The sequence below is a fragment of the Varanus komodoensis genome, unplaced genomic scaffold (assembly GCF_004798865.1).
Source record: "Varanus komodoensis strain SLA01 unplaced genomic scaffold, ASM479886v1 scaffold3, whole genome shotgun sequence".
In the NCBI taxonomy this organism is placed as follows: Eukaryota; Metazoa; Chordata; class Lepidosauria; order Squamata; family Varanidae; genus Varanus; species Varanus komodoensis.
In genome coordinates this window covers 57,109,622-57,136,917 of record NW_025335761.1, presented here as the reverse complement: position 1 = coordinate 57,136,917, position 27,296 = coordinate 57,109,622, and the positions used below count along the sequence as shown (strand labels likewise).

Here is a 27,296-nt window from a genome sequence, read left to right as displayed (position 1 = left end):
GGGCCAAATGTTTGGAGCATCTGAGACTTCTCAGCTGGTCTGCCTTCTTAACCTAAAGTTGTGCCCTAAGCTTAATTATGTTAGGTCTCACTTGCCTTCCCCCTCCAGTACCACATTAGTATACTCACAGAATCATAGAATAGTAGAATTGGAAGGGGCCTTGAACGCCATTGGTTCCAAATCCCAGCTGTTTACATCATCCCACTCAGATGGCTGTCCAGTTTCTTTTGGAATGTCTAGTGTGGGAGAGCCCACCACCTCTCTAGGCAGCTGGATCCACTGTCATATTGCTCTGACGGTGAGGAAACGTCTCCTGGTATCTAGCCTGAATCTGGGTTGTCATAGCTTGAATTGATTATTTACACTCTGATATCAGCAAGAAGAGATCTTGACCTTCCTCTCTGTGACAGCCCTTGAGGTACTTTTAGAGGGATCTCATGTCCCCCTCATTCTTCTCCTCTCAAGGCTGAACGTGCCCAGTTCTCTCAGTGTTTCCAGCCCTGGATCATTTTTGTTGTGCTACTCTGGACACTTTCTATTTTTTCTGCATCTTTCTTAAAATTTGGCACCCAGAATTGGACACAGTATTCCAGATGAGGCCTTACTAGTGAGGAGTATAGGGGAACTACTACTACTCATGATTTTGGAAGTTGTACTTCTTTGTCTTCATCGTCTTCTTCCTCTTCTTATTATTAACCTGTTTAATAAGTGGGTTTAAATTTTGTTTTGTAAACTTTTAATTATGTTTTAATATATATATTGTACAATGTATATTTATGAACTGCCCTGAGTGCTACAGCTGGAGGCAGCATAGAAATTATATAAATTAATAAAGTGCTATAATCATGACTAAACCCAGACCAATCCTCTAAGTGGAAAATGTATCAATCAAGGATGGGCATCCTTTCTATTGGGTGCTGAATTTCTTTATAAGTAAATCTCTTGGGGCATGTGTCAGCAGGAGGTGGAGCCAAAGGTGGTAGTGGGCCTAGGTTAGGGCTATAAATGGATAGGCCATCCCTTTTTCTGCGTGCCATTCCTTCTCTTTTCTTATTATTTGCTGCCTAGTGAGCTCTCAAGGAAGGGGTTGCCTGAGTCAGATGTCTAAATTGGATTCATAGTAGTTAGTCGAAGGGCCACATGTGTCCTGAGGAGAGTGCCCTAAGTTGCCCGCTCCTGTGTCACTTCTACACTGCATGTGGATGCCTGTAATTGGCTTCCCTGGCCTGCCTTTCCTTTGTTTTTCAGAATGTTAATTACATGTTGGTTCAAGTGTTTCATTTAAAGCAATTATCTCTGTTAAGTTTGGGAAGAGGTCAGTTTTTTAATCTCCTAAACTTTGTTATTGGCCTTTCAACAAGGTAACCTCTCAAAGCAGGAATAGAAACATAGAAACAGCGCGAGTCAGAAGGGGTCTCCCAGGCCATCTAGTCTGACCTCTGGCACCAGCCGGCTCCGCTCACGACATGCCCACCATATGCATGTCCAGCCTATCCTTGTTCACCTGCACCGATGGGACCTCAACGACCTCTTGTGGAAGCCCATTCCACACCCTCAGAATACAGTGCTGTTATGCATATACCATGTGTGTATAACGAGGCGGCTGCTGTTTAAGTCTGAACCCTGATGAAACTATCTAAAATTACTTAAGACCGCCAAGAATGTCATTATTTGTTCTGCCGTTATCCTCCAAGTAACAGCTTAACATATTTGTTTGTATATAGAGAGAGTAAATATTAAAATACTTAAGAGGTACTATACAGTGAAAGTGCTAACTGCTTTGAAATTCAGTGAATCATAAGAGCCTGATCTTTCCATGTGTTAGCTGGGGCATGCAGAGGAGTTCTGATGTTATTTGGGAGAATATTGCAAGACTGAACAAGACATAATAATTTAAGCAGTTTCCTTAGTGAGAAAACCTGGCTATTTGTATACTTGCATTTTGTTCAGGAGTTTCAATATGCTTTTCTGTCCTAGGTCAGGAAATAGGAAACTCTACAGCCATGTGATTATAGTGTGATTTGAGAATGATTTTAACAATCTTATTGACACTCCTAAAACTGATCCAGTGGTATAAACAATTATTTTCCTATTCTAATATTTGATGTTCTTCAGAGTCCTTTCTGAATCAGGCAGTGTTTCCTATGCACAAAACACTTTCCAAGGAGTTATGTAGGTATTATTGTATAGCAAGTTTTGTTGTGTGAGCGGTGTACTTTGATGCAAACACTGTTCGAAGCTAGAGCTGTTTGTAGTTGCTAGAATTTTAAATATGTTCTTAGTTCCAATGCAGAGACTTTCCTTTAAGTTACATGAAGATGCTTTTGCATAAGAAAGAAAATATAAGAAAGAATATATCTCACCCTTTGTTGTGCCTTACGCCTCAGCAGAGGCGACACCTCAAGAGGAAGCGTCAAGCACCCGAAGGGAGGATCAGACATCAGATCAGGAGGACTTACACTTGGACCAAGCGCCCCTTCCACAGCCTGGCTTGGGACCAACTGAACAGCTAGGTTGTGGAAGGGGCGCTTGGTCCAAGTATAAGTCCTCCTGATCTGATTCCTGATCCTCCCTTCGGGTGCGTGACGCTTCCTCTTGAGGTGTCGCCTCTGCTGAGGCTTCAGGCATGACACCCTTTTAAAGAACTCAAAGTGGCTTACATCATTCTTTTCCTCCTGCCCTCAGTCTTATCCCCACAGCAACAACCCTGTGATACAGGTTTGTCTGATGGTCTGTAACTGGTCTAGTTAGCTCCATGGCTAAGTGGGGTTTGGAACCCGTATTGCCTGTGTTCCAATCTCATGCTCTTAAGCATTATATCATATTGGCTCTTCTACTACATTCCATAGTGAACAGTATCTCTTACTGAGTATTTTCCAGAGACTCAGTATCTCTTACTGAGTACCTTCCAGGGCAACAAATCTGACCTGCTTGCATCCACAAGCTTTGTTTCTTGTTGCTTTGAAAAGCTTTGCAGAGCAACATTTGTTCATGGATGGTGACTGGAGACAGATTTTCTCCACTTGCAACCATCCCATTAATTCACAATTAGGATTTCAGAAACTTCTGTTGGTGCCAAAGGAGGTTTTTTAAAAGTAAGCCACCCCGAGGCTTTTTGCGAATGGGGCGGCATAGAAATGGTCTAAATAAATAAAATAAAATAAAAGTCTAATTCCACCATCAGAGGATTTTTAGAAGGGTTCTGGCTGGGGTGGAGGGATCTAACCATCCCCTTCCCAGGGTTGTGTTCCCCCCTCAAAAACTAACCCATTGACAGCTGCAATCAGGTCCAATTGTAGCAGCGAGGAGGCATATTTTCAGGAGGGAGGCATGAGTTATGAGAGAAAGGGTATGTGTGCAAGGAGGATTTGGGCAATAATATGGCTGCAGTGGGAATGGCACCCAACCGCTTTTGGAGGAAGCATGGAGTGTCTGCCATGCTTGCCTCGAACCAAGTTGGCCTTTAGACCAAAAAAACTTCCCCATCTCCATTCTAAATTGAGGTGTGTGTGCACGAACAGAGGGGGAAAAAGTGGTATTGTACTGCTTCTATGTGTAGCTTTATGTAATATCTAGAGCTCAACTTTTGAACAGTTTCGCCAAATGTTTGAGATGGGTGGAGTAGCAGCACCTTTTTATGCACAATACACAGAACATTGGAGCATTATGGAGGATGCAAAATGGTGGTCATAATTGCTGTTGCAGCGGCTTCTCCTAATGGTGAGCCCTGCCCTGCAAAGCTTGTTGGAAAACTCTTTGCCCAAGGTTGGCCACAAATAGGTTGGATAATTTAGGATCCAATCTTACTTCATTCTAGTAGTATATTCATCTTTTAGATACTTTTCCCACATTGGATAGCAAAGCTGTAGAAGTTGATCCTTTAATGTCTGGTCATTTAATAGAAAGATTTATGGCAACTTGCATTGTTAATACTTTTTCTGTACAACTAAAGCTTAAATGTAAGCAAATGCCTTAAATATAAGCATATATAGCAAGCAATGTTGATCCTTGGGGATTGCAACAAAAATTGGTCCAGTACTTTGCACCAGTAATGATTAGGTTTTTGAAGTAGTAAGTACACTAACATTGGCATTTACTGGACATAAAAACATTCAACCATCATTTCCTGATGAGTGGGTGTGGGAATTACTGGGAATTATTTATTGCTGGAAGAAGTAAACTAACGTGTGAGGGTAAGACCTGTTTCTGCTAAGTCAGATTCATACCTCTTTCAGAATTCTACCTTTTTTCCACTTCAGTAATTAATCTGTTTCTTTTGTTTCAGAGATCGTTCACATTAATAATAGAAGCCTGGGATTGGGATAATGACACAAAAGCTGGTGAGTATTCAGTAACAATGATTTCAGCAATTGTGGCACCACTTTTTCCAAGCTACAGCTGTATCTTTAATGTGTAGCTGAGTTTGTACCTGCATTGTTTATTGAATATATGCCTAAGAATGGCTGGAAGTTGACATGTGGAAAATACAGCATCCTTTCTGCATCAGACATAGCAGTATCTTCAAATCTCAGAAAGTGGGAAATTCACATGGAGTTTCCTTTACTATACAGGAGGTGGCCATGCCTAGTCACAAAGGATAAGTAACCTGCCCAGAAACATTTGGATGACAACAGCTAAAGGATACCACTTTACTTTAAAGCAATACTTCCTGCCAGTAAGAAAATATAAATTGTGAGGAGTATGGCCTCTCAGTAAACAGCAAAGATACCATGTTGCCTACCCCTTCTTAGAATCTAGGTTCTAGATCTAGGCTGTAAAAGCTCAAGATCAAGTATGCTACGAACTGTCTCATTCCATGCCATCTGACCTGTTTCATATTTTGGAGCTTGTATAGTGTGCACATAATGCATTCTGTTAATAGGTTGGTTCTCCTTTTGAGGGAGAAGCTTCTAGGGCAGTAGCATTTGCCTTGGTCTAAGCAAACCTTAGAAAGGTTGTTTGAGAGAATTTTGGCTTACATTAAAGCTTCTTAGAGCTTTCTACATGTAAAGAACTTCTGTTTTATACAGTAGTGTTTATGTTCAGGAGTGTGTTTTGTGGTTTTAATTGTTATGAACTGCCCAGAGAAAAACTGCTTCAGTTATTAGGTTGTATGCAAATGTAAATAAGTAATTGCCTCAAGAAGCTAAGTAATACAGCATTTTACACAGGATTGGGCAGTGTTATTTCTTTTGAGGGCTGCCTTTCATTGCATATAGTCTGTTGGGGTTCATGTCAGTAGTAAGACCAAAGCCAACAGTCGACAGGGTCAGAGCCAAAAGTAGGTGAGTCACCCTTCCCCCCCCCCACCAGCTCCTACTTTACTGCCCAGCAGATTGCCACAGAAGGGGCATATCAACTCTTGCCAGGGTTCTGGACTGATTGCTTACTTTTTGAAATTTGGCCAAGGACCACACAGAATGAGGCCACACCCCTGATTTAGCCTTATTTTAGATTATGTAGCACATTTACCAGGGTGTGCATCTGATTTATGTACATAGTTCTTGATCCTGCAGATGGTAAGTTCCTGGAAGCCTGCCCAAGGGCTTGAATCTGCATATCTGTGTCAGTATATAAATAAATTACTAAGAATCATAGATCTGAGAGGCTGGCCTCAAAGACCATCTAGGCCAGCCCTCTGTCAGAGCTGGAAATTTACTGCTACAAGCTTTTCTAGTAGGAGTCTATTTACCTTTTGCTTGGAAACCGCTAAAATCATCACCTTCCAATGAAGTTCATATTGTTAGAAAGGTCTTCCTGATGTTTAGTTGAAATCCTCTGTCTTGTCATTTGAACCCATTACTTTCTGGGGCTAAACAGTTAAAAAAAAGTTTCATTTATGCAATAGTCTTTCAAACTATCAAACTTTCAGACTATGTTTTCTCTAGGCTTAACTAACTCCATAATCCTTTCCTTCAGTTTCTCCTTTTGCTAGCATTAGAACAGGTGTGACAGTTATTTGCTACTACTAAGTATCAACATATGCAGTGCAATATAGGCAACTATTGATCTATACAAATGTTGCTTTTTGCCTGTAGGCAAATCCTGCTGAACCTTGTGTCTTCCTTTAAGACAATGATGAGTAGTCTTCTGTTCTAGCAGAGAGCTGCATTCTGAAGAACTAGTGCTTGTTACCAAGGTTATACAGACTTGACCGAGGTCTTAAAACACTGCTGCAACAAGATAAGCTGTGTAAAGCCAGTATCCTGCTGTGGCAAATAATTACTCTTGTCTTCTTTCAAATCAAACCAGCACATGCCACTTCTGAATCTGAATATCCGAGATCCATGGAAGGATGGAATACTGACAGTTGTGATGGGGGTGGACATGAGAAGGGAGTGAAGGAAATGGCACCTGGCTCCTAGCCAAGATCCATTAGTATACACTTGATGGAAGGTTGGATAGGGAGAAAAAGAAGCAGTTCATTCCCAGTGTCAGGTTCCACAGCGCAGATTATTAAAGCAGAAAGAAGGGATGTAGACAGGACATAAAAGCAAAAGCTGAGGAAAGCAGTGGGCCATACCATGGAGCATCATGAGAAACTCTTTTCCATTTCTTCCTTGACGGATTTTTTTTTCTTGGTAAGAAAACAGAGCAGTAGAAAAATACCGGAAGCTTAGAAACAGAAGATAGTGCTGTATACTTCCCTTGTAGAATTCTCTGAATTGGACAGGGTAACTACACAATAAAATCATCACCAAGATATCCCATGGTTAATATAGCCAAATGACAGTTCAGCAGGAAATAGAGTTGCTGCCTTGGCACCCATATTGCAGAGGCAGCTGTGTTGACATTATGTATTGCTTGTTAGCCAATGACATAACCAGTGGATATAATGGGAAACCATGGTTTCCCTCTTTGTGTTTTGAGTGGTGAGTTCCCATGTTCTTTCTTCTCCTTTCTTTTCTCATCCAGAGGAGGATTGAAAGCTTCCACTTTGACTTTTAAACAAACCAAACTAGAGAACATGAAGAGGAAAGGCTGGTTTATTAATTTTTAGTTCTTTGGCTCCACTGGCTTGTGCCAAACACAGTTTTTTTTTTCTCTTGGAACATTGAGAAGATATGTAACACTGGCTTTTGTAGATTTCATTTTTAATTTTTAAATAGGTTATTAAAATGTTAAGAATATAGATTTTGATTCTTTCAGGTTTAGAACTAAAACTTTGTAGTGCATTTTTCATTTACTTGAAGCAACCTGAAGGTTTGCCTATATACAGGTCTTTAACATAGGGGTATGTGATGAATCCATTTGGGGGTGGGAATCTGTCAGATTTGCAGTGGCCCAGAGTTCCTTGTGAGTGCACCCAGCATTTGCAGGGTGCATACCAGGAATGATGCCTCATTCACTGTACAAGCAGTGTGCCTGTCCCGTGTTGGGGCAGCTGACAAGGAAGGCTGGTCACAAGGGGCTCACTAGGAAAGAAGTCCTATGTGGCTGCTAGCAGAGCTTCTCTCCCCCTGCCAAGTACAACCACCCAAATAGCAGCTGTACTTGATACTGAAAAGGGTTGCTGGTAGCATAGCCAGGCATCCACAAGCATTCACAGACTTCTTGGCTCAACTCACTTTGGAAGACCAGGCCATGCACAAGTGGATGTCTGGGAATTCCTGAAAGGGTTGAGTCTGATAGGGTTCATCCCAACCCTGCTTGCCAGTATTTTCAGAGGAGAGTGGGTTGCAAGGATAAATCAGAATGAAAATAGCTTTAAGGGAGGCTCTCTTTTTGCATAGAGTTCTCTTAATCCACCCCTAAGTTCAGTAGAGAAGGCAGTAGAAAAGCAGGTTGCTTACCTGTAACTGATGTTCTCCGAGTGGCCATCTGTGCAGTCACACATATGGGTACTGCGCCTGCGCAGTGCCTTTGGCCGGAAGATTGATAGCTAACGGTTTTTGGCGGGAAGCTCCGCTCCCCCTCTCCCATGTGGCCTATAAAGAGCGGAGCGTCCGCCATTTTGTTCAGTCTTTGCAACCGAACGTACGGTATCTTAATGGATTTTTGTTTTGTCGGTACCGTAAAGGAGATGGTTGGTACCGAAAATGCCCTCTCTCATCGACATTGAGCTGTCGATGCATCCACTCACTGACACCGAGCGGGGCCAGTGGGCGGGTTGTGTGACTGCACAGATGGCCACTTGAAGAACATCAGTTACAGGTAAGCAACCTGCTTTTCTTCGTCATGGCCTCTGTGCATCACACATATGGGTAGATTAACAAGCTTACCATCAAAGGAGGAGGGAAGGTGTCCTCATCGAAGGACGGAGGAGAGAACAGCTCTACCGAAGGAGCAGTCCTGTTGAGCCTGAACATCGAGACGGTAATGCTTGGCGAAAGTGCAGGGATTCGCCCAAGTAGTGGCTCTGCAGACGTCATCAATCGGAACCCCGGATGCGAATGCAGAAGATGTAGTGACAGCTCTAGTAGAATGGCCTCGAGGAACTGAAGGCAATTCGAGCTTAGCTAACTGATAACACAAGACAATAGTGTGGGCTATCCATTTAGAAAGCCTTTGTGGAGTGACTGGGTCGCCCTGATCTCTAGCCGAATATTTGATGAACAGTTTATTGGATTGCCGAATAGACTCCGTTCGCGATCGATAAAAGGCTAAACGATGCAAAACGTCGAGGGAGTGCAAGGATCTTTCCAAGGGATTCAACGGCGGTGGAAAAAAGGCAGGCAGTACAATGTCTTGTCCTGTATGGAAAGGTGTAGAGACTTTGGGCAAGAAAGATGGGTCGAGACGTTAAGCAACCTTTTCTCTGTGGAAGTTTAGATAAGGAGGGTCGACGTGGAGGGCACAAAGTTCACTGGCCCTCCGGGCTGACGTGACAGCTACAAGGAACGCCGTCTTCCAAGAAACTAATCGGAGATCCACAGTCGCCAAAGGTTCAAAGGGGGCCTTCATAAGGGCCTGTAGAACTACAGAAAGGCTCCATGTGGGCATAACCGGTCTAATTGATGGATTAAGATTATACAGTCCTTTCAAAAAAATCTTGAGGATAGGATGAGAAAATAGGGGTGATCCGTCGACTAAGCCACGGTAGTAGGCTATTGCGGCCATATACACTTTAATAGAAGACAGCTTCAGTCCAGAGTGATGCAACTCCAGAAGGAACTGAAGAATTTGTTCGATTGATGAGACAAGTGGGGAGAACGAATGAGACTCAGCGAAGGTGGAAAAACGTTTCCATTTAGCCGTATATGACTTCCTTGTGGACGGCTTTAGGGCAGACTCGATAATATGCTGAATCTCAGGGTGCAAGAGCATTGGGTTCGAATTCGACGGGGTCTGTCTCGAACCGGATGGTACGGAGAGACTGTGGCAGTGAGAGGCACCCGCATGGTTGGATTCGAGAATCAGAGCCGAAGCGGTCGAAGTAATCGTCAATACCGATGGATTAATAGAAGCTGTCGGATTCGAGGCTCTCAAATCTGTCGTCAGCCCCAATGGAAGGACAATCATCGAATCCGCCACGCTGTCAGGTTCAATGAGAGCAAGTCCGGGTGACGAAGTGTGCCGTCCATTTGCGTTATAAGATATGGAAGTGCCGGAAGATGAAGAAACTCCCTGCAGGAGATGTCGAGCAGTTTCGCAAACCACAGTTGACGTGGCCACCAAGGGGCAACTAGTATCCCCGATGCACAGTCGCTCACTATCTTTGCTATGACCCTCATCAGAAGAGGGATCGGAGGGAAAACATAGAAGTTGATGTTGTCCCAAGGGATCATGAATGCATCCCCTAGGGATGCTTGTCCAGTTCCCACTCTGGAACAGTAAGTCTCGCATACCCTGTTCCGTCGAGTAGCGAATAAGTCCACATCGGGGAACCCCCAGCGCCTGAAAAGGTGGTTGTGCGTACGAGGATCCAGTTCCCACTCATGAGAAGTGAAGATGTGTCTGCTGAGAAGATCCACGTGCACGTTGTCTGTGCCAGCCAGATGAACGCCATCAGAGTAATGTGTCTCTGAATGCACCAGTCCCAAATTCTCATAGAAAGCCTGGCTAAGGTTGGTGACTTCGTCCCTCCTTGCTTGTTCAGATAAAAAACGGTCGCTATATTGTCTGAAGTTATCTGAATGATCAGATGATGAAGGAGGTCTTCGAAAGAACGAAGGGCTTTGAAGACTGCCAGCAGCTCTAGGAAGTTGATATGATTCATGGATTCTAGACGAGTCCACGTTCCCTGGGTAGACAGCCCAGAGCATATCGCCCCCCATCCTAGGAGAGACGCGTCGGTACCGAGAGTTATCGAAGGAGGTCGCGCCCTGAAGGGGACTCCCATCACGAGATTGGTCGATTTCAGCACCAGCACGGAGTGGAGCACGGAAGATGGGATCCAAATCCGTTTCGACTGTGGGTCTCTTTGTGGATGATACACCTTGTTGAAGAATAGTTGTAGAGACGAGCGGGTCTGATTGCATCAGAGCCCTATCCCAAAGGAGCCTCCGAAGCCGGTTCTCGCGGTTCTTCCTAGCCTGCTTTGAGAAGGCTAGGCAATGAATGCACTTATCCGTCCTATGCCCCTCTCCAAGGCAGAGGAGGCATAGGTCGTGCGGGTCAGTAGGTGCCATTTTTGACCCGCAGTCCGCACATTTGCGGAAAGCCGCTCGCTGCACCATCGCAGAAGGAAAAGAGGAGAGAGAGTGCAGAGGGTAAGTATATATTTTTGAGTTTTTTTGTTTGTTTGTTTTTTTGAAGAAATAACAAGAGAAAAACAAGAGAAAAAGTAGTATAAGGGCAATATATAAGGAGAGAACCAAGAATAGCCAAAACGAAAGTCGAAAGCGGCACGAGGCACAGCGAATGGCGGTCGCAAAGACTGAACAAAATGGCAGACGCTCCGCTCTTTATAGGCCACAAGGGGGAGGGGGAGCGGAGCTTCCCGCCAAAAACCGTTAGCTGTCAATCTTCCGGCCAAAGGCACTGTGCAGGCGCAGTACCCATATGTGTGATGCACAGAGGCCACGACGAAGAACTGTTGTTGTCTCAATAAATGGGGCAGGACTCTAATATGCACTGGGAAGATGGATGTAGATGCCTGAATAGCACTTTTTGCTAAACTGCCTCATGAGAAACTGTCTTGCTGAGCAGTTGGGATGCTGCCTTTCTGCCTTGTATACAAAGGGCTAATTCTAGCTTTCCTTCTCTGCTTGCACAGGTGCTGGGTGGGTTGAAGGGCAAAATGCCAGTGCAACAAGAGAAGGTCAATCTGGAATTAACCCTTCTCTACTGAGGCATGCAAGAATCCTGCAGTTTGGAGATAGACTAGTCTGAGTCTAGTGCAGCCTTTAGTGGATTTTTTTTTAAATAGCACACTTATGTCAGTCATTTGTCTTAGTTTTGGTATGACTTTGTGTTTACAATGTGTCTGTGTCCTACTATCCTTCTTGTAGCAGGATTCTCTTCTCTCTGACTCTGTTCAGATTAGCTTCAGTCTAACTACAGATTCAGATTGGTCTTTTAGAGTGAACAACACATAACCTCTTTTGTGTATCTGAAAATCTTTTGTGAATCTGTTCCATTGCCCCAATGATCTAAATTAGTTTGAGATGAAGTATGCGTTCAACTTTAGCAAAGCCTAGCTATGCATTCTTAAGGGACTGTATTGAGAAATGGTGTTCTTCGTCGTGGCCTCTGTGCATCACACATATGGGTGCTGCGCCTGCACAGTGCCTAGGCCGGAAGATTAGAAAGCTAATGGTTTTTGGTGGGAAAACACTCCACTCCCCTCCCCCCTGCAGTATAAATAGAGCGGAACATCTGCCATTTTACTCAGTCTCTGCAACCGCCGTTCGCTGTGCCTTGTGCCTGCTCGTCTCTCGCTTAGATCTCACCACGTGCTCCTTTACAGTTATCTTGTTCAACTTACCTTTTCCTCGTTTCCAGTTTCTCTTTCCCTTGTTGTAGTTCCTCTGTTCATTCTTTTTCTAAAAAAAAAAAAATAAAACAAAAATATTACTTATCCTCTGTACTATCATCTCATTTTTCCTTTTCGTGATGGCACAGCAGGCGGCATTCCGCAAGTGTAGTGAGTGCGGCTCCAAAATGTCTCCCATGGACCCGCATGACTTATGCCTCCTCTGCCTCGGTGAGGGGCATAGGACCAATAAGTGCAGGCATTGCCTGGCCTTTACCAAACAGGCCAGGAAGAATAGGGAGAATCGTCTCCGCAAGTTACTTTGGGACCAGGCCTTCCTTCAATCTGAGCAGCTAGTCTCAAGGCCTACCCCTCCTCGGCTGCGCTGCCTCAGTGCTCCAACTCTACCCCGGCCACACCCCCTGAGCGCCCTGCCTCAACTTCAGCCGCGCCGCCACAGCACCCTTCAGATGAAGGCGCTACTTCAACGGAAGCGCAACAGCTACCTTCTCCTCCAACCAAACAAAAGGGGAAGCGTAAGCATTCAGAGCCAGAAAGGCCTTCTGGCCATAAGAAGCTGAGGAAGGAAAAGGCGGCTAAGGCAGCCCACAAGGGCAAGAAACCTGATCGCCCCAAACACTGAGGCTCGGGTTTGTCGGGGTTCTCAGTACCGACTGCCGCCATGGTACCGACCCTGCAGTCCATAATGCAGGTGACACCCCCAGGATCCCCCAGGCCTGTTCTTCAGCCTAAGAGTGTGTCTCCTCCACAGGAGTCCATCTCTGATGGAGAAATTAGAGATTTCCCGCCGAAGCAACGCTCCCCGACACCAATGCCTGCTGTTGGGCCATCTGAGGGACCAGACTCTCCTCCTAGGCGTAGGAGCCGTTCGTCGGAGCGCCATGCAGATGACTGGGCTATGCACAGCTATGGTGGCTATCCTGCCTGGAGTGGACTCCATCTATATGCCTTTTTTCCTCCAGACCGTTGCTCGCTGTTGATCCCGAGAGAGGCACCGTCCACTTCTGGCTGTATGGAACGCAGACCTCCACCATCTCCTGAAAGCTCTTCGTCCAGTGGGCATTACCGCTACCATCAAGACTCGGACAAGTCGGAAGTAGACTCCACGTCTCTGGACGTGGCTATTACTTCCCAAGACCCAGGATCCCTGGATGAGCCCCATGTTTCTTTCTCGGAGCTGGTTTCTTGTCTAGTCCGGTCGCTGGAGATAGAGGCCTATCACCGCCCTGGGCCCAGCACAGACCGGTTTTACGACATGGTCCGAGGGGAGCAATCTGCCACCATTGCCTTACCATTGATTACCGCACTTTGCCGGGCAATGGTTCAGCCCTGGGACCAACCGGCTCAGCCGCAGACGACGTCTCGCAGTACAAATCTATGTACCGGGTCCGAGAAGACGACATTCCGTTCCTGCTGAGCCACCCGAAGCCTAATTAGGTGTAGGTTGAGTCATCCCAGGGCAGGGAGGCTCGGGGACATACAACACTCCGAGATAAGGAAGGGAGGAAGGTTGATATGATTGCGCACCGGGTTTACGCAGCTGCAGGACTGGGTTTGCGTATTTCAAATTATGAGGCTACACTGGCACGTTACCAGTACTTCATTATGCAGAAGCTAGAAAACGTTGTCTCCTCCTTCCCGGACCAGCAGGCAGACCTAGCCAAGGTCTTCCTAAATGAAGCGAAGCAGGTGGCCATTCAACAGTTGTCTATTGCGAGACATCATGTAGACACTGATTCTCGGGCCATGGTCATAGCTATCTCCCTCCGACGACATGCGTGGCTCAGGAACTGCATTTTTTTAATTATTATTTATTTATTTATTTATTTATTTATTTAAAACATTTTTATGCTGCCCCATTTGCCAAAGCCTCGGGGCGGCTTACAACAATAAATTAAATAATAATCATCATAAATTAAAAATATAAACATTAGAATAAAATACAAACATACAATATAAAATAAGCTGCCCTGGCTTATTTCCCTGAGGAAATGAAGAGGAGGATAGAAGAAATGCCATTCGATGGCTCCAGCCTCTTCCACGCGAAGACCGATTGGAAACTCAAAGCCATCCACGAGTCCCGTATGACAGCACGTCGAATGGAACTCCCACAAGCAAAACATAAGTGGCCATAGTCCAGACCTTACAGGCGTCAGCAATATCAGCCTCGCCAGCAGTTCCACCAGCGCCAGCAATGTAGGAGGCAACAGCCTCAACAGCGCTTCTCCCAGGGCCATAGGCGGTTTGACACCGAGAAACGTCCCCGTTGATGGTCCCGGCGAACCACTTCATCTCTCCAGCTCCCACCTTCCCCTCTCCCCTTTGGGAGTCCATTACATCTGATAGGTGGGTGCTGTCCAACATTCAACTTGGATATAGAATAGAATTTGACATCGTTCCACCGTCGAGCCTATCCGATTTACACCACTATCTTCGGTTCTGTGCGATGAAGTCCTTCACCTTCTTCATAAGGGAGCGATTCGACAACTCTCTCGCACTGATGGGCTACACAGGTTCTATTCTAGATATTTTACAGTCCCCAAATGGGACGGTGGTCTTCGACCTATCCTGGATCTAAGAGGAGTCAATAGATATATCAAACCGAGGAAGTTCCGGATGACCACTTTACAGAATATTCTTCTGTTGCTGAGGGAAGGGGATTGGTTCACCTCATTGGACTTGAAAGATGCATATTTTCATATTTCTATCCATCCTTCCCATAGACGCTTCCTTCGTTTTACTGTCGGATCCAATATTTTCGAATTCAATGTTCTACCATTCGAACTGGCTACGGCACCGAGAGTCTTTACAAAGTGCATGGCCCCTGTTTGTGCCCACCTACGGCTCCAGGGTATACAGGTCTACCCTATTTAGATGATTGGCTAATTGTGTCATGGACTAAAGAAAACCTTTTAGCGGCTGTCCGCATGACTTGTGCTTTACTTGATGACCTCGGACTCTGTTTTAACCTTAAGAAATCGTCACTTATTCCCACACAGGTCATCGATTTCATCGGAGCACGTATCGACTTCACCCTGCAAAGAGTGTTCCTTCCTCCGTCCCGCAGGGCCACCCTGTGTACACACATCCATCGATGACAAAGGACAGTTCAAGCCATCACTATACAAAAATTGTTGGGACACATGGCAGCCTCAGTGGCCATTGTGCCGCATGCAAGGCTCAGGCTCCACCCGCTCCAATTATTTTTCAACAACTCGTTCCATCCGCAGCGGGATCTACAAACCAAGTTTCTGCAGATTCCATCTTCGATCCTTCACATCCTGACGTGGTGGACTATTTCACGCAGCCTATCTGTTGGCGTTCCGTTCCGCCCACCCCAACCGACAGTGACAGTGTACACCGATGCATCTCTCATCAGATGGGGTGCGACATGTGCAGGACTTTGGGTCCAAGGGGCATGGACCCGAAGCAGCGAGGTATATCAACTTCCTCGAGCTTCTAGCGATTTTCAACGCTCTCAAATATTTCGAAACCGTCTTACACCACCAAGTTGTACAGATTGCGTCTGACAGCATAGCTGCTGTTTTCTACATCAACAAACAGGGCGGGACAAAGTCACCTCTCCTGGCCCATTTGTCAATGCAAATCTGGGACTGGTGCATTCCTCGGGACATCATGATGCTGGCAGTTCATCTTGAGGGAACCAACAACGGAGAAACCGACGCACTGAGCTGACAGATGTCAACTACCCACGAATGGGAGTTGGATCGAGTGGTTTGCAACCAGCTGTTCCAGTTACGGGGACACCTGGATATAGACTTGTTCGTGACCCGGTCGAACAGGGTGTGTGAACTGTTCTGCTCCAGAGCGGGGCTGGGACTGGACTCAAGGGGAGATGCCCTAACGATCAACTGGAACAACCTGTTCTTCTACGCATTCCCTCCAATCCCACTCCTCATGAAGGTAGTGTCGAAGATTGTGCACGGCAACGCCACAGGAATTCTGATAACCCCCTGGTGGCCAAGGCAACCTTGGTTCACCACTCTCCTCACTCAGTCCAGAGGAGTTTTTCGACGATTTCCACTTATTCCTCATCTGTTAACACAACACAGCGGGACAGTCCGACACCCAGACCTACTCTCGCTGAAACTAACTGCATGGTGCTTCCGATAGATCTGAATTTTCCGTCGGCTCCGTTGCCGTCCCGATGGATGCAACCAACTCCTTCCTTGGAACCGTCAAGGTCCATTTCGGGGCCGATAGTGTTATCCTTGGATATCCAGGCAATTCTTGAATATGCACTACGACCTTCCACATTCAAATTGTATTCAGCAAAGTGGAGAAGATTCTCGTCCTTTGCCAATGCCCATTCCTTCTCTCCAGAGTTGGCTTCGATCGAGAATATTTTGCAATTTCTATTCCACCTTCATCGCTTGGGACTCAAGCCTTCATCTATAAAGATCTATATGGCTGCTATCTCGCATTTTTGTGGCAGCATCCAAGGGTCATCTGTTTTTTTCTCAACCCCTGATTCGCAATTTCTTAAAGAGCTACAAAATTTGCACCCGTCGGTTCTGCCTGTTATGCCGACGTGGAGTCTTTCTGTTGTACTTCAGGCCCTTACAAAACCTCCATTTGAACCTTTGGCAACAGTAGCTTTACGCCTAGTTTCATGGAAAACTGCCTTCCTTGTTGCAGTTACTTCAGCCAGAGAACTGTGTGCTCTACGCATAGACCCACTGTTCTTGAACTTTCACAAGGAAAAAGTCGTCCTCCGAATGGACTCCGAGTTTCTTCCCTAGGTGTCTGCACCATTTCATTTGAACCAAGACATCGTCCTCCCTGCGTTTTTTCCTTCTCCGTCAACTCCGATTGAGTGCTCTCTCCATACGCTGGATGTTAGGCGCTGTCTAGCCTTTTACAGGTCTCGCACAGAAATGTTCAGGAATTCCAGTAGTCTTTTTTGTCAAGTATGCTGCTCATGACAAGGGCTCTCCAGTCTCATCTCAGTCCTGAATGGGGTTGCACTCCCTCTTAGGGACAAGGTCCGCAGCCTTGGGAATGCTCCTCGGCCCAGAGCTTTCATTGGAAGCTCAGGTGACAGCAGTGGCGAGGAGCGCTTTCCTTCAGCTTCGGCTGATCCATCAGCTGTGCCCCTACCTGGAGTACGACTGCCTGGCAACAGTGACACACACGCTGGTGACTTCCCGCCTTGACTTCTGTAATGCGCTCTACATGAGGCTACCCTTGAAAACAGTCCGGATACTTCAATTGGTTCAAAATAGAGCTGCCAGGCTGCTGACGGGGACTGGGCGTTATGTTCACATGACTCCAGTCCTCCGTCAGCTTCACTGGCTTCCCATTGAAATCCGGGCCCAATTCAAGGTGTTGGTGATGACCTATAAAGCCCTAAACGGCTTGGGTCCTGGTTACCTGAAGGAGCGTTTACATCCATATACGCCTGCCCGCCCGCCCCTTGAGATCTGCAGGAGAGGCCTTTCTCCGGGAACCCTCCGTGAAAGAAATTAGGAGGGTAGGTACTCGGAGGAGGGCTTTCTCTGTGGTGGCGCCCAATCTATGGAATGCGCTCCCCAGAGAGGTCCATCTGGTGCCGCCGTCATTTGTTTTTCGGCGCCAGGCGAAAACCTTTTTATTTAAACGTCATTTTAATTGTTAATATTTGCTTATTTTATCTGGCCAGGGCGACTTATTTTATATTGTTAATTTGTTTTATATTTTTAATGTATTATATTTTAATTTATGTTGTGAGCCGCCCCGAGGCTTTGGCGAATGGGGTGGCATAGAAATGTTTTAAATAAATAAATAAAAAGTAAAATAAAATAAATTGTGCAGACCATAGTCCTAGCATATCAATTGGCAAAACTTGACTTACTCTCACTTCTGAGGGGGCATTCTACGCGAGCAGTAGCAACTTTGTCGGCCTTTGTAGCGGAGGTTCCAATACAGGATATTTGCAAGGCTGCAACTTGGGCTGCTCCATGTACTTTCGCCAAGCATTATCAGCTTGATGTACGTGCCAGAAGGGATTGTTCCTTTGGTAGAGCTGTGCTCTCTGCCATTCTTCATTGACGACACCTTCCCTCCTCCAAGTCTGGTAAGCTTGCTAATCACCCATATGTGTGATGCACAGAGGCCACGACAAAGAAGAGCAGGTTGCTTACCTGTAACTGATGTTCTGCAAGTGGCCATCTGTGCATTCACACAACCCACCTGCCGGCCCCGCATGGTGTCAGTGAGTGGACTGTTTTTCTTACTGTCAGTTCCGTGTTATTCCTACGGTACTGATTTTTCTTGCTGTGATGCTGTTTTTCGAACGTTGGGGGCGAACTTCGGTCTTCAAGACTGAGTAAAATGGCGGACGCTCCTCTCTATTTGTACTACAGGGGGGAGGGGAGCAGAGTGTTTTCCCGCCAAAAACAGCCTTCTAATCTTCCGGCCTAGGCACTGCGCAGGCGCAGCACCCATATGTGTGAATGCACAGATGGCCACTCGATGCTCTTCTGTCTGTAATGTAAGCAAACTACAAAGGGCCACATAATACATGTGGCATTACTGAGGTCTTTAGCCCTTACATACCTGATCTTTTAAAAATGAATAGGGGAAGAAAGCAACCCTGATGAAGACTGAGGCATTGCAAGGAGAGCTTCAGACATTTACCCTGATGCAATCCCATGCTGGATCATGGGATTGCTCTTTTCAATGGGAAGAAACACCTGTTTGTACCAGTGGGAGCTTTTCAGAAGGGATATTGGAGGGAATGATTAAGATTGGGACTGTGGTGGGAACAAAGGCTGATCTGCGTACACATAACACAGATTTTCTGTGGCCTGCCGCCTTGCTAGCTTTAAAAAAACCCGTACAAGGAATAGAAAATAGCACTTCTGGTCAAACACTTAGTAATGCATACAGTTTGGTTAGTAGCAACTATAATAAGTTAAAATCTGCTTTGCCAAATGGTATTTTTAATTTGGACTCACCATGCTGACCACAGGGGGCAAAGTTTGGGTGTCATAGTAAATAAACTTCATAGCATTGTAATTCTAAGAACAAAATTCTGCACCATTCATGCAATTTGCAACTGTGCAAATGATCTCTTAAAAGTGTTAGTAAGAGGCACGGGGAATCCATGGTGTGTCCATTAGAAAGGCTAACCTATTTCAGAATGGATATGCACTTTTTAACTGCTTTGTATCTTTCCTTTATAGATGAAAATTTATTAATTGACAGAGTGCCATTTGCAAGTGTGATCAACCCAGAGGATCGTTGGACAGCATTACAGTTGAATGGCCATGTTGCTCATTTTGAAGCACAGATTAGGGTGAAGTGTGATGAAAACTACTATGGCCCACATTGCAATAAATTTTGTGGCCCTCGTGATGACTTTGTGGGCCACTACACATGTGACCAAAATGGAAATAAAGCTTGCATGGAAGGCTGGATGGGTGAAGAATGCAAACAAGGTACTACTTATATTTTTAAATAGTATGCTTGCATCTTAAAATGCTAGATGTGTTCTTCACAACCTAGTTATGGCATAAGAACACCCTGATAATATTGGTAACATCTTTTGTTTGTTTTGTATGTTTTTTCATTGATAAAAAGGATGCACTGTTTGGCGTAATACTAAGTGGTGTTCTAGCACTAGTGATGTTTCACTTGAGTAATCCAACACATAACTAGCAAGCACAGTACTTGCATAAGTAAATGCAGTCTGCTGCCAGATTAAGTGAAATTGCTCTTTTTTCACAGTGGTAGTTAAAGTGGTTACACATTGGTTTATGCTAGTACTAATACTGAGTACTCTCAGATACTAACAGTAGGAGCAGGCAGTTGTTACATCTAGCCTAGTATCATTTACTCTGACTTGCAGTGACTGTGCATCACATACACACCTTCTGGGCTACTAGGGTGATATATAAATGCAAATAATATGGACTCTTCATGCATGCATGGAGAGATTTTTGGGAAGATTCAAAAGCTGATTAATTAGTATTTGGCAGGAGCCCAGCCTCCAATGAGACTAGTGTGAGGGTGGGGCTCCCACTGAGACCTCAGTTCTTCTTCAGCTGCCATTGTGAGCACATTCTTCTCCTACTTACCTTGCATCTTGTTCATCTCTGACGACTTGTACCTGTTCACAGGTCCTCTGTTTTTCCCTATTCAATTTTGTTCTACTCTTAGCCCCCCCCCCCCAAAAAAAAAAGGAGAGAAAGAGAGAAGGAGATAGTTTTAAAAGTAATTTCGACGACGGGAGTTTTAAGCAGCATAGCCATCAATCCCTATTCTTCATTGCACCTCGTAAGATCATGCTCAAAGCTCCATTTTGCAATTGTGTGTGCAGCAGCAAACTCCCTCCTACAGACAGCCATTCTCTTTTCTGTTCTGCTTTGGAGACTCTCATGTTGTCGATTCTTGTTACCATTGCTAAACTTTCACTAAGCAGGCAAGAAAACACCAATCTGACTGACTAAAAGCTGAGCTGTGGAACTGCATCCTATATGCTAAGGATCCACAACTATTCACTTAAGGGCCTCCTCCCCCAGCCATAGATGAGTCACTAGTCCCTCCAGCGGCAAAAATTGCAAAAGAGCCAAAACAGTAAAAGACAGATAAAAGGGAAAACTGTCCAAATCTCTCACCCTTAACAAAGAGAAGGGGAGCGTAAAGAGTGCTCAAACATGCACAGAACCTGCATTACCCCCTGGCCTCCCATGTACTGGAGACATGGTGCCATTGCAGGAACAAAGCCGACCAGTCGCAACTCCAAGACAGTCTCAGGAGCCTTCTTCCCAGCCTTTGGAAAGCACCTCAGTGTCAGGAGAGATTCATGAACCCTCCCCAACATACCTTCCTGAATCCAATCATCACTCTCTCCTTCACCCTCAGTCCCGAGCATCTTTCTTTAGTTGGAACAGCAAAAACTTAGATACCACATCTCATAAACCACACCAAGCCATCTTAAGACATCAAGGGGATTTCGATATCGATTACTATTCAGAACGATGGGGATCCATTGATTCCAAACAGGAATGGTCACATTGGAGCCCTTCCAGTTCAGACTACAATCCCTTACTGGGTACTAGTCTTCACATTGCATTTGACAAACCTAATTGAGACCAAGGTCAAGACAGTTCACCTCTTTGATAGACGACCCCTTTCCACTCTACTTAGCCACTATTCTGACAGAACAGAACACCATTCAGAAGGAGAGCAACACATTTTATTTATTTATTTATTTATTTATTTATTTATTTATAACATTTTTATGCTGCCCCATTCGCAAAAAGCCTCGGGGCGGCTTACATTCTCTCCTGACAGACACTCTGACACACCACCAGGAATCTCCACGGCAACAGTTGATTTCTCACAGGCACCAGAGGACTCAAGACTTTTCTCCTCTCAGGTCCTCTGCATGGCTCATAGCCTAGGACTTAACCCCGGGCAGGAGCCAACCAGAGCAAAAGGCCCAGTCTTTGAAGCCATCTATGCTGAATCTGCAGACCCAGTTACCATCCCGCTTCTGCCAGTGCTATTTGACACAGTACGACATGAGTGGAAATCCCCAGCATCAGTAGCCCCACCACCTCATCGGCAAAAATATGTACCGAGTCCAGGAAAAAGATGCCAAGTTTCTTTTTCAACACATCATCGATCAAACTCCATCATTGTTGAATCTGCTCAGTCCCACTCCAGAAGAAAGCACGCCACTCCATCCGACAAAGAAGGCAGATGCCTTGATGCTATTGGCAGCCACTTCTATTCATCTGCTGCTCTCTCCATAACTATATGAGACCTCTTCAACTTTGGTTCCTAAGGTCTTTCGATGCCACAACCCAACCACACCATACCAGACTTTCTCTTCCAACTCAGGTCCGAAAGTCCCTATATTGGTGAATAGAAAAGACCAACTTGACAATAGTTCCTTTTTCATCTCAGGACTCCCAAGTGACTGTTGCAACAGATGCGTTTCAGATGAGGTGCTCATTGCAGCCAGGCTACCATTCAGGCCAGATGGACCCCTCAAGAAAGTTGCCACCATATCCATTTCTTGGAACTCTTGGTGATCAGGAAGGCCCTTGTTGCCTTCCAGGCTCACATTTAAGGTCACCATGTCAGTTGTGGCATACATAAATAAGGTGGAACCAGACCAAAGCAGCTTGCCTCCCTCAACACCACTATCTGGCATTGATGCATTGCCAAGCAGACTACTCTGACTGTCCTTCCTGTGGCAGATACCAGCAGTGTCCTTGCAGACTTTCTCAGCAGGACTTTCACCAAATGCCACAAGTGGGAACTTCACCCTACAATCCTGCAAAGCCTGTAGAACCATTGGGGTGTTACCCAGATAGATAGACCTATTCACTACCGAGCACAACACAGTGTGCAACCATTTTTGCTCAAGGGCTGGTCTAGGTACTCCCTCAGAGAGGTCTTTCTCCTATCATGGAGGGGGAAACTATTCTAACTTTTTCCACTGTTTCCCCTGATTCCAAAAGTTCTCACAAAGATCTTTCGGGACCATACTGCTGCTATCATTGCTCCATGGTGACCCAGACAACACTGGTTTCCCATCCTACTCAACCTAGCCAACAGGACTTTCTTTCGTCTACTGTACCAACATGACCTCCTCTCACAGGATTGTGGCAAGACTGTTCATCCAGATCTGTTGACTCTCCAACTCATCACATGGAGAATTCAACAAACTTGGTCCTATTAACGGACATCTCTCCCAACCTCAAGCTCGTCATAGATGCTTCCTTTAAACCATCTACTCACAAGTCATACAATGCAAAATGGGCAGCCATTTACTTCCTTTGCAAGCCAACATTTTGGCTTTTTTTCAGTCACAGTCTCTCCAGTTCAACTCCTCCTCTTTTTGAACTCACTATATTAAAAAGCCCTTCTGTTCTCCTCTATCAAGGTTTACATGGCTGCCATCTCAGCTTTTCACAATCCTATTCAAGGATGTTCAGCTTTCTCACATTCTCTAATCTGCAAATTTCTCAAGGGGATCCTTAGTCTGACTCCTCCAGTTGGACGTCCCCCTCCATCTTGGAGCCTGTGTGCCGTTCTCCATGCATTCACTAAGCCTCCATTCCAACCCATGTCGGCATGTGATATACGTCTCCTCTCCTAGAAAATGCCATTCTTAGTTGTCATTATTTCCGCCCAAAGAGCTGCTGAACTCACTGTCCTCTGAATTGACCCTCCACATACCATATTCCAGAATTATAAAGTTGTTCTTCAACCCGACCCTCCCTTCCTACCTAAGGTAGTCTCTTATTTTCATATCAGTGAGTCTATAATTTGACCCTTGTTCTTTCAGAACCCCTCTACTCCTTAAGGACTCAACCTTTTCAACAGTCTCAAGGACTTTTTCTTCTCTTTGATGAACCACGAAAGGGAACCCCAGATTCCCCTCAAAGGCTCTCCTGGTGGAGTGTACATACTGTATCCCTGACTTACGAACTCTTTGGCCTTCACCTTTCCAGACCTGTCAAAGCTCATTCTACTAGAGCTACATCTACCTCCACTGCCCTCTATGCTGGAGTGTCTCTCACTGACTTTTGTAAAATAGCAACATGGTCAAGCCTGTCGATCTTTATTTGACATTATTGCCTTGACATCAAGTCCAGGGAGGACTGTACCTTTGATAGAACTGTCCTCTCCTCCATACTTCTTTGAGCAATACCATCCTCCTCCTTGAGGTAAGCTCTCCAGTTGCCCATATGTGTGATGCACAGAGACCATGAAGAATAAAGACAGATAGGGGTTCTTCACACATGTGTGGAGCGGTTTTTGGGAAAATTGCAAAACTGATTAGTATTTGGCGGGAGGCTGGCTTTCAACATGACTAGTGTGAGGGCCGTACTTCCACCAAGACCTCAGTTCGAGACTGAGACCACCGTCATGATTATGTCAAAGACATGTAGCCCATGTGTCAACAGAGGGACACCAGAAGGGATGGCAGGTGGGTATGTGTGAATGCATAGATGACCATTCGAAGAACAACAGTTACAGGTAAGGAAACCTGCATGCAGAGAACCATGCAGTTCTTCCAAAAGAATGGGCATAGTGAGCATTTTTTCTGGGTTCTTTATTAAATTTACAATTTGTCTTAAGGAAATGATCTCAGGTTTCAAACATGCATCACTTTCCCCTTTTGGGTTCCACATGTGCCTACTCTCTGCCTTCAATTATTAAAACATACTTATTTCACCTTTCCGCTAAAGTGCTCAGCATAGCTTGCAAGAGAAGAAATCTTCCACTTGGTATATCAACTATAATGATTTTGCAACCTGAATGATCTTGAAGAAGGGATGATGAGCTGATTTGCTCTGTTATGCTTCAGATTTAACAGCTTCAACATATAAATTAATGAGTTTGTTCTGCTCTAAAAACTTAATCTGAAAATGTGGGGTTTATGCTTAAGGTAATCTGTGGAATCAGTTCTGGGTCAGACTGTTTTGTAAAGCTTCAGACCTACAATATGTCATAGTTCTCAGACTTTTCTTAATTTTAAAGAATTGATTCTGTATCATCCCAGAATTAGCTTGTGTTCCTTGCAAAATATCTGAGACAATCTAATATATTTTAACTTTATAAGAGCAGCTTTAGACATGACACTCCTCTGGAGAGGCAGGAAGCACAAGTTCCAAGTTCTTCTCTGCTTTTTGTCTTTTCTGAAATAGATATTTCTCCAGACAGGAAAGAAGCAACAATTCAGTCTGGCCTTTACATTTGGGAGATGGTAGCGCTGGTCAGTGTAATTTGATACTTATAGCAAGAAGTAGTTGAGATTGCTTGACTGTGTGTCATTCAGTTTACATTGCAATTGGAAAAGGCAGTGTATAAAACAGTTTAGTTTCAGGACCAACTCTTTCTAAAATGCTGGTATTAACTGATGTTTACTCCTATTTCTCTTTCTAGCTGTCTGTAAACAAGGATGTAATTTAGTCCATGGGGGCTGCACTGTACCCGGGGAGTGCAAGTAAGTATATATGTGGATTTGGGTTTTTAGTGTCCTTTCCAAAACACTAGGTTTCCAGAAACACTGATAAGTGTTAAGATTTTTTGGGAAGGCTTTAATGGCCAAGAAAACTTTCTGGATTGGTTGCATAGATTTAGCATATTTTATTTCAAATATTTATACTCTGCTTTATCCTCTGTCCCAAAATTTCTAAAGCAGTTAGGAATAAAATAATAGTCAATAGATACTGAATTATGTAGCAGACCAGAAAAGTGCTTTTATTTGAATCGGAATAATCTGGCACACAAGGTGTCTTTTGACAGGATGCACTCCTCCATCTTGTTTTAACAGTTGTTCACTGTAAGAACAGGCCCTTCTGAACAGGATTCTAGTTCTGACAAGCAAAATGCCTATCATGAGCACTCCAGCTATATGTGGTTGGGAAGAATGCATTCTTATTCACAATGGGTGCTTCACTTCTCTTTCTTCAATGGCCTTTTTGTTTTGATTATATATTCGTTTTATGTCGTGTGTCTTCTGGGTAGGTTGGGTACTTAGAGTAGCTTTACAGATACAGCAGAAGCACAAAAATCATAGCACAATGAGATAAAACAAGACACCCAGCAATTCAGCTCAAAGACTAAACAGCAGAATATTGATAGGCAGGTTTTGACTTAAAAGTGATCCAGTTATGCACAGAGATAGCATTTTTATTCCCCACTACCATATCATTGTGTGACTGATATTTTATACAGTTGGAAGTGATGAAACAAAAAGGTAGGGCTAAATCTGCCCTAGTGTCCTTGGAATCTTCTCTTCTCACCTGTATCCTAGAACTCTGCCTGCTTACTTCATCCCATAAAATGTCATAGGAACCATTGAAAACAAGCTTGCTCCTCTCTGCACAGCCTCACCCATTCATTCTGATAGCTTCACCCTGTGTTCTGATCCTTGATGTGACATTGTACTTACAAATCTTAATTGTTTTGCTTTATATTCACATAGACATTAAAAATGGGATTTCCCTCTTTCATGAAGTTGTGTTCCAAAACCCTTAGTTTATAGCTGTAGGAGTACATTTAAAACTTCTAAGAGCTGTGAAAGTTCAGCCTATATAGCACCTTACTTTGCCTGCTTAAAGTAATGGTAACAGTTTGCTGCAGTAAGAAGCAGCTAACCATAGGGCAAAGTCCAGCATTACTCAAGTAAAACATAGAAACAGAGCGAGTCAGAAGGGGCCTCCCAGGCCATCTGGTCTGACACCCGGCTCCAGCCAGCTCTGTTCATGACATGCCTACCATGTGCATGTCCAGGCTATCCTTGAACACCCTCACTGATAGGACTTCAACCACCTCCCATGGAAGCCTATTTCATACCCTTGGGGTCCTAACCATCAGAAAGTACTTCCGGGCATCCAAATTGAACCTTGGTTTTCTGAGCGTTGATCCATTGGAACATGTCTTTTTCTCCTCCACAGGGGAAAACAGATCTCTATGCACCTCCCTGTGGCACCCCCTCATGTCCCTATATGTCTCCAACAGATCCCCTTGGAGTCTCCTCCAGGCTGAAAAGACCCAGTGCCCTCATCTCCCATCATATGGCTTTCCATGCAATCCGGCCACCATCCTTGTGGCCCTACGTTGCATCAATTCCAATCTTTGTCTTGTCAGTCAGATCTTTCTTGAAATGTAGTCTGTAGTGCATAGATTTACTTGGAACTATATGACAACCTATGCTGAAAAGTTGCTGAAACAGTGACCTTGTTTTATTGGTGAATGTTGGCAGACAGCATTTCAGCTTCTAATGTAAACTGTATGCCTTTTTTAGGGTAGATAATCATGGTTGTTTGAAAGTAATTCAGAATTGGTTTGAAATAGCTAATGAGAATTAAGAACAGGGAAAGCTGTCTCAGACGAAGTTGATCCATTGGTCCATCTTGTTCATTATTGTCTAGTTTGACTGTCAGCAAGTCTCCAAGATTTCAGACCTGGATCTTCCCCAGCCTTGTCCAGAAATGCCAGGAATTGAACCTGGATCTTCTTGCTTTCAAAACCACCATAGGACAACAGCCATAACCCAGCACTATTATCTGCATGTGACTAAACTTGACTAGCTCTCTGAATTTACTGGCTGTTTTCATCTTCCTGTGATGTAGTTTGTTTCTATCATTAAGATAATGCATTTACATCCTAACTTAGCCTTTTCCTGCTTCAGATGTTTTGGCTAAAATTTCCGGTGGAAGTATGTGCACAAGAATTTTCTTTTGTTAGTTAGCTGCTGCTGCTGCTGTTGTTAAGATAAAAAAAAACTTTTATAGAAATGGAACAAAATCACAAACTTTGCCCTTACAGGATATACAGGTTCACCAATATGCAAACTGTATTTTTCCAGTTTTTTTCTCATTAAGCCTGTATCATAATTCATCTTATTTTAGTATTCTTATTTTAGGCTTAAATGCATCTTAAA

The 27,296-nt window shown here is 44.6% G+C and overlaps 1 protein-coding gene across 2 annotated transcripts in view; it reads left to right on the top strand.

The window, feature by feature from the left end:
• Positions 1 to 27,296, top strand: part of JAG2 (jagged canonical Notch ligand 2) — a 119,186-nt gene that overhangs the window by 44,747 nt on the left and 47,143 nt on the right. For both annotated transcript variants that reach the window (XM_044435590.1, XM_044435589.1), the window contains exons 3-5: positions 4,286 to 4,340; positions 19,066 to 19,320; positions 24,791 to 24,851. In XM_044435590.1, coding sequence (XP_044291525.1) covers positions 4,286 to 4,340; positions 19,066 to 19,320; positions 24,791 to 24,851 — 371 coding nt within the window. The remainder of the gene's footprint in view (positions 1 to 4,285; positions 4,341 to 19,065; positions 19,321 to 24,790; positions 24,852 to 27,296) is intronic.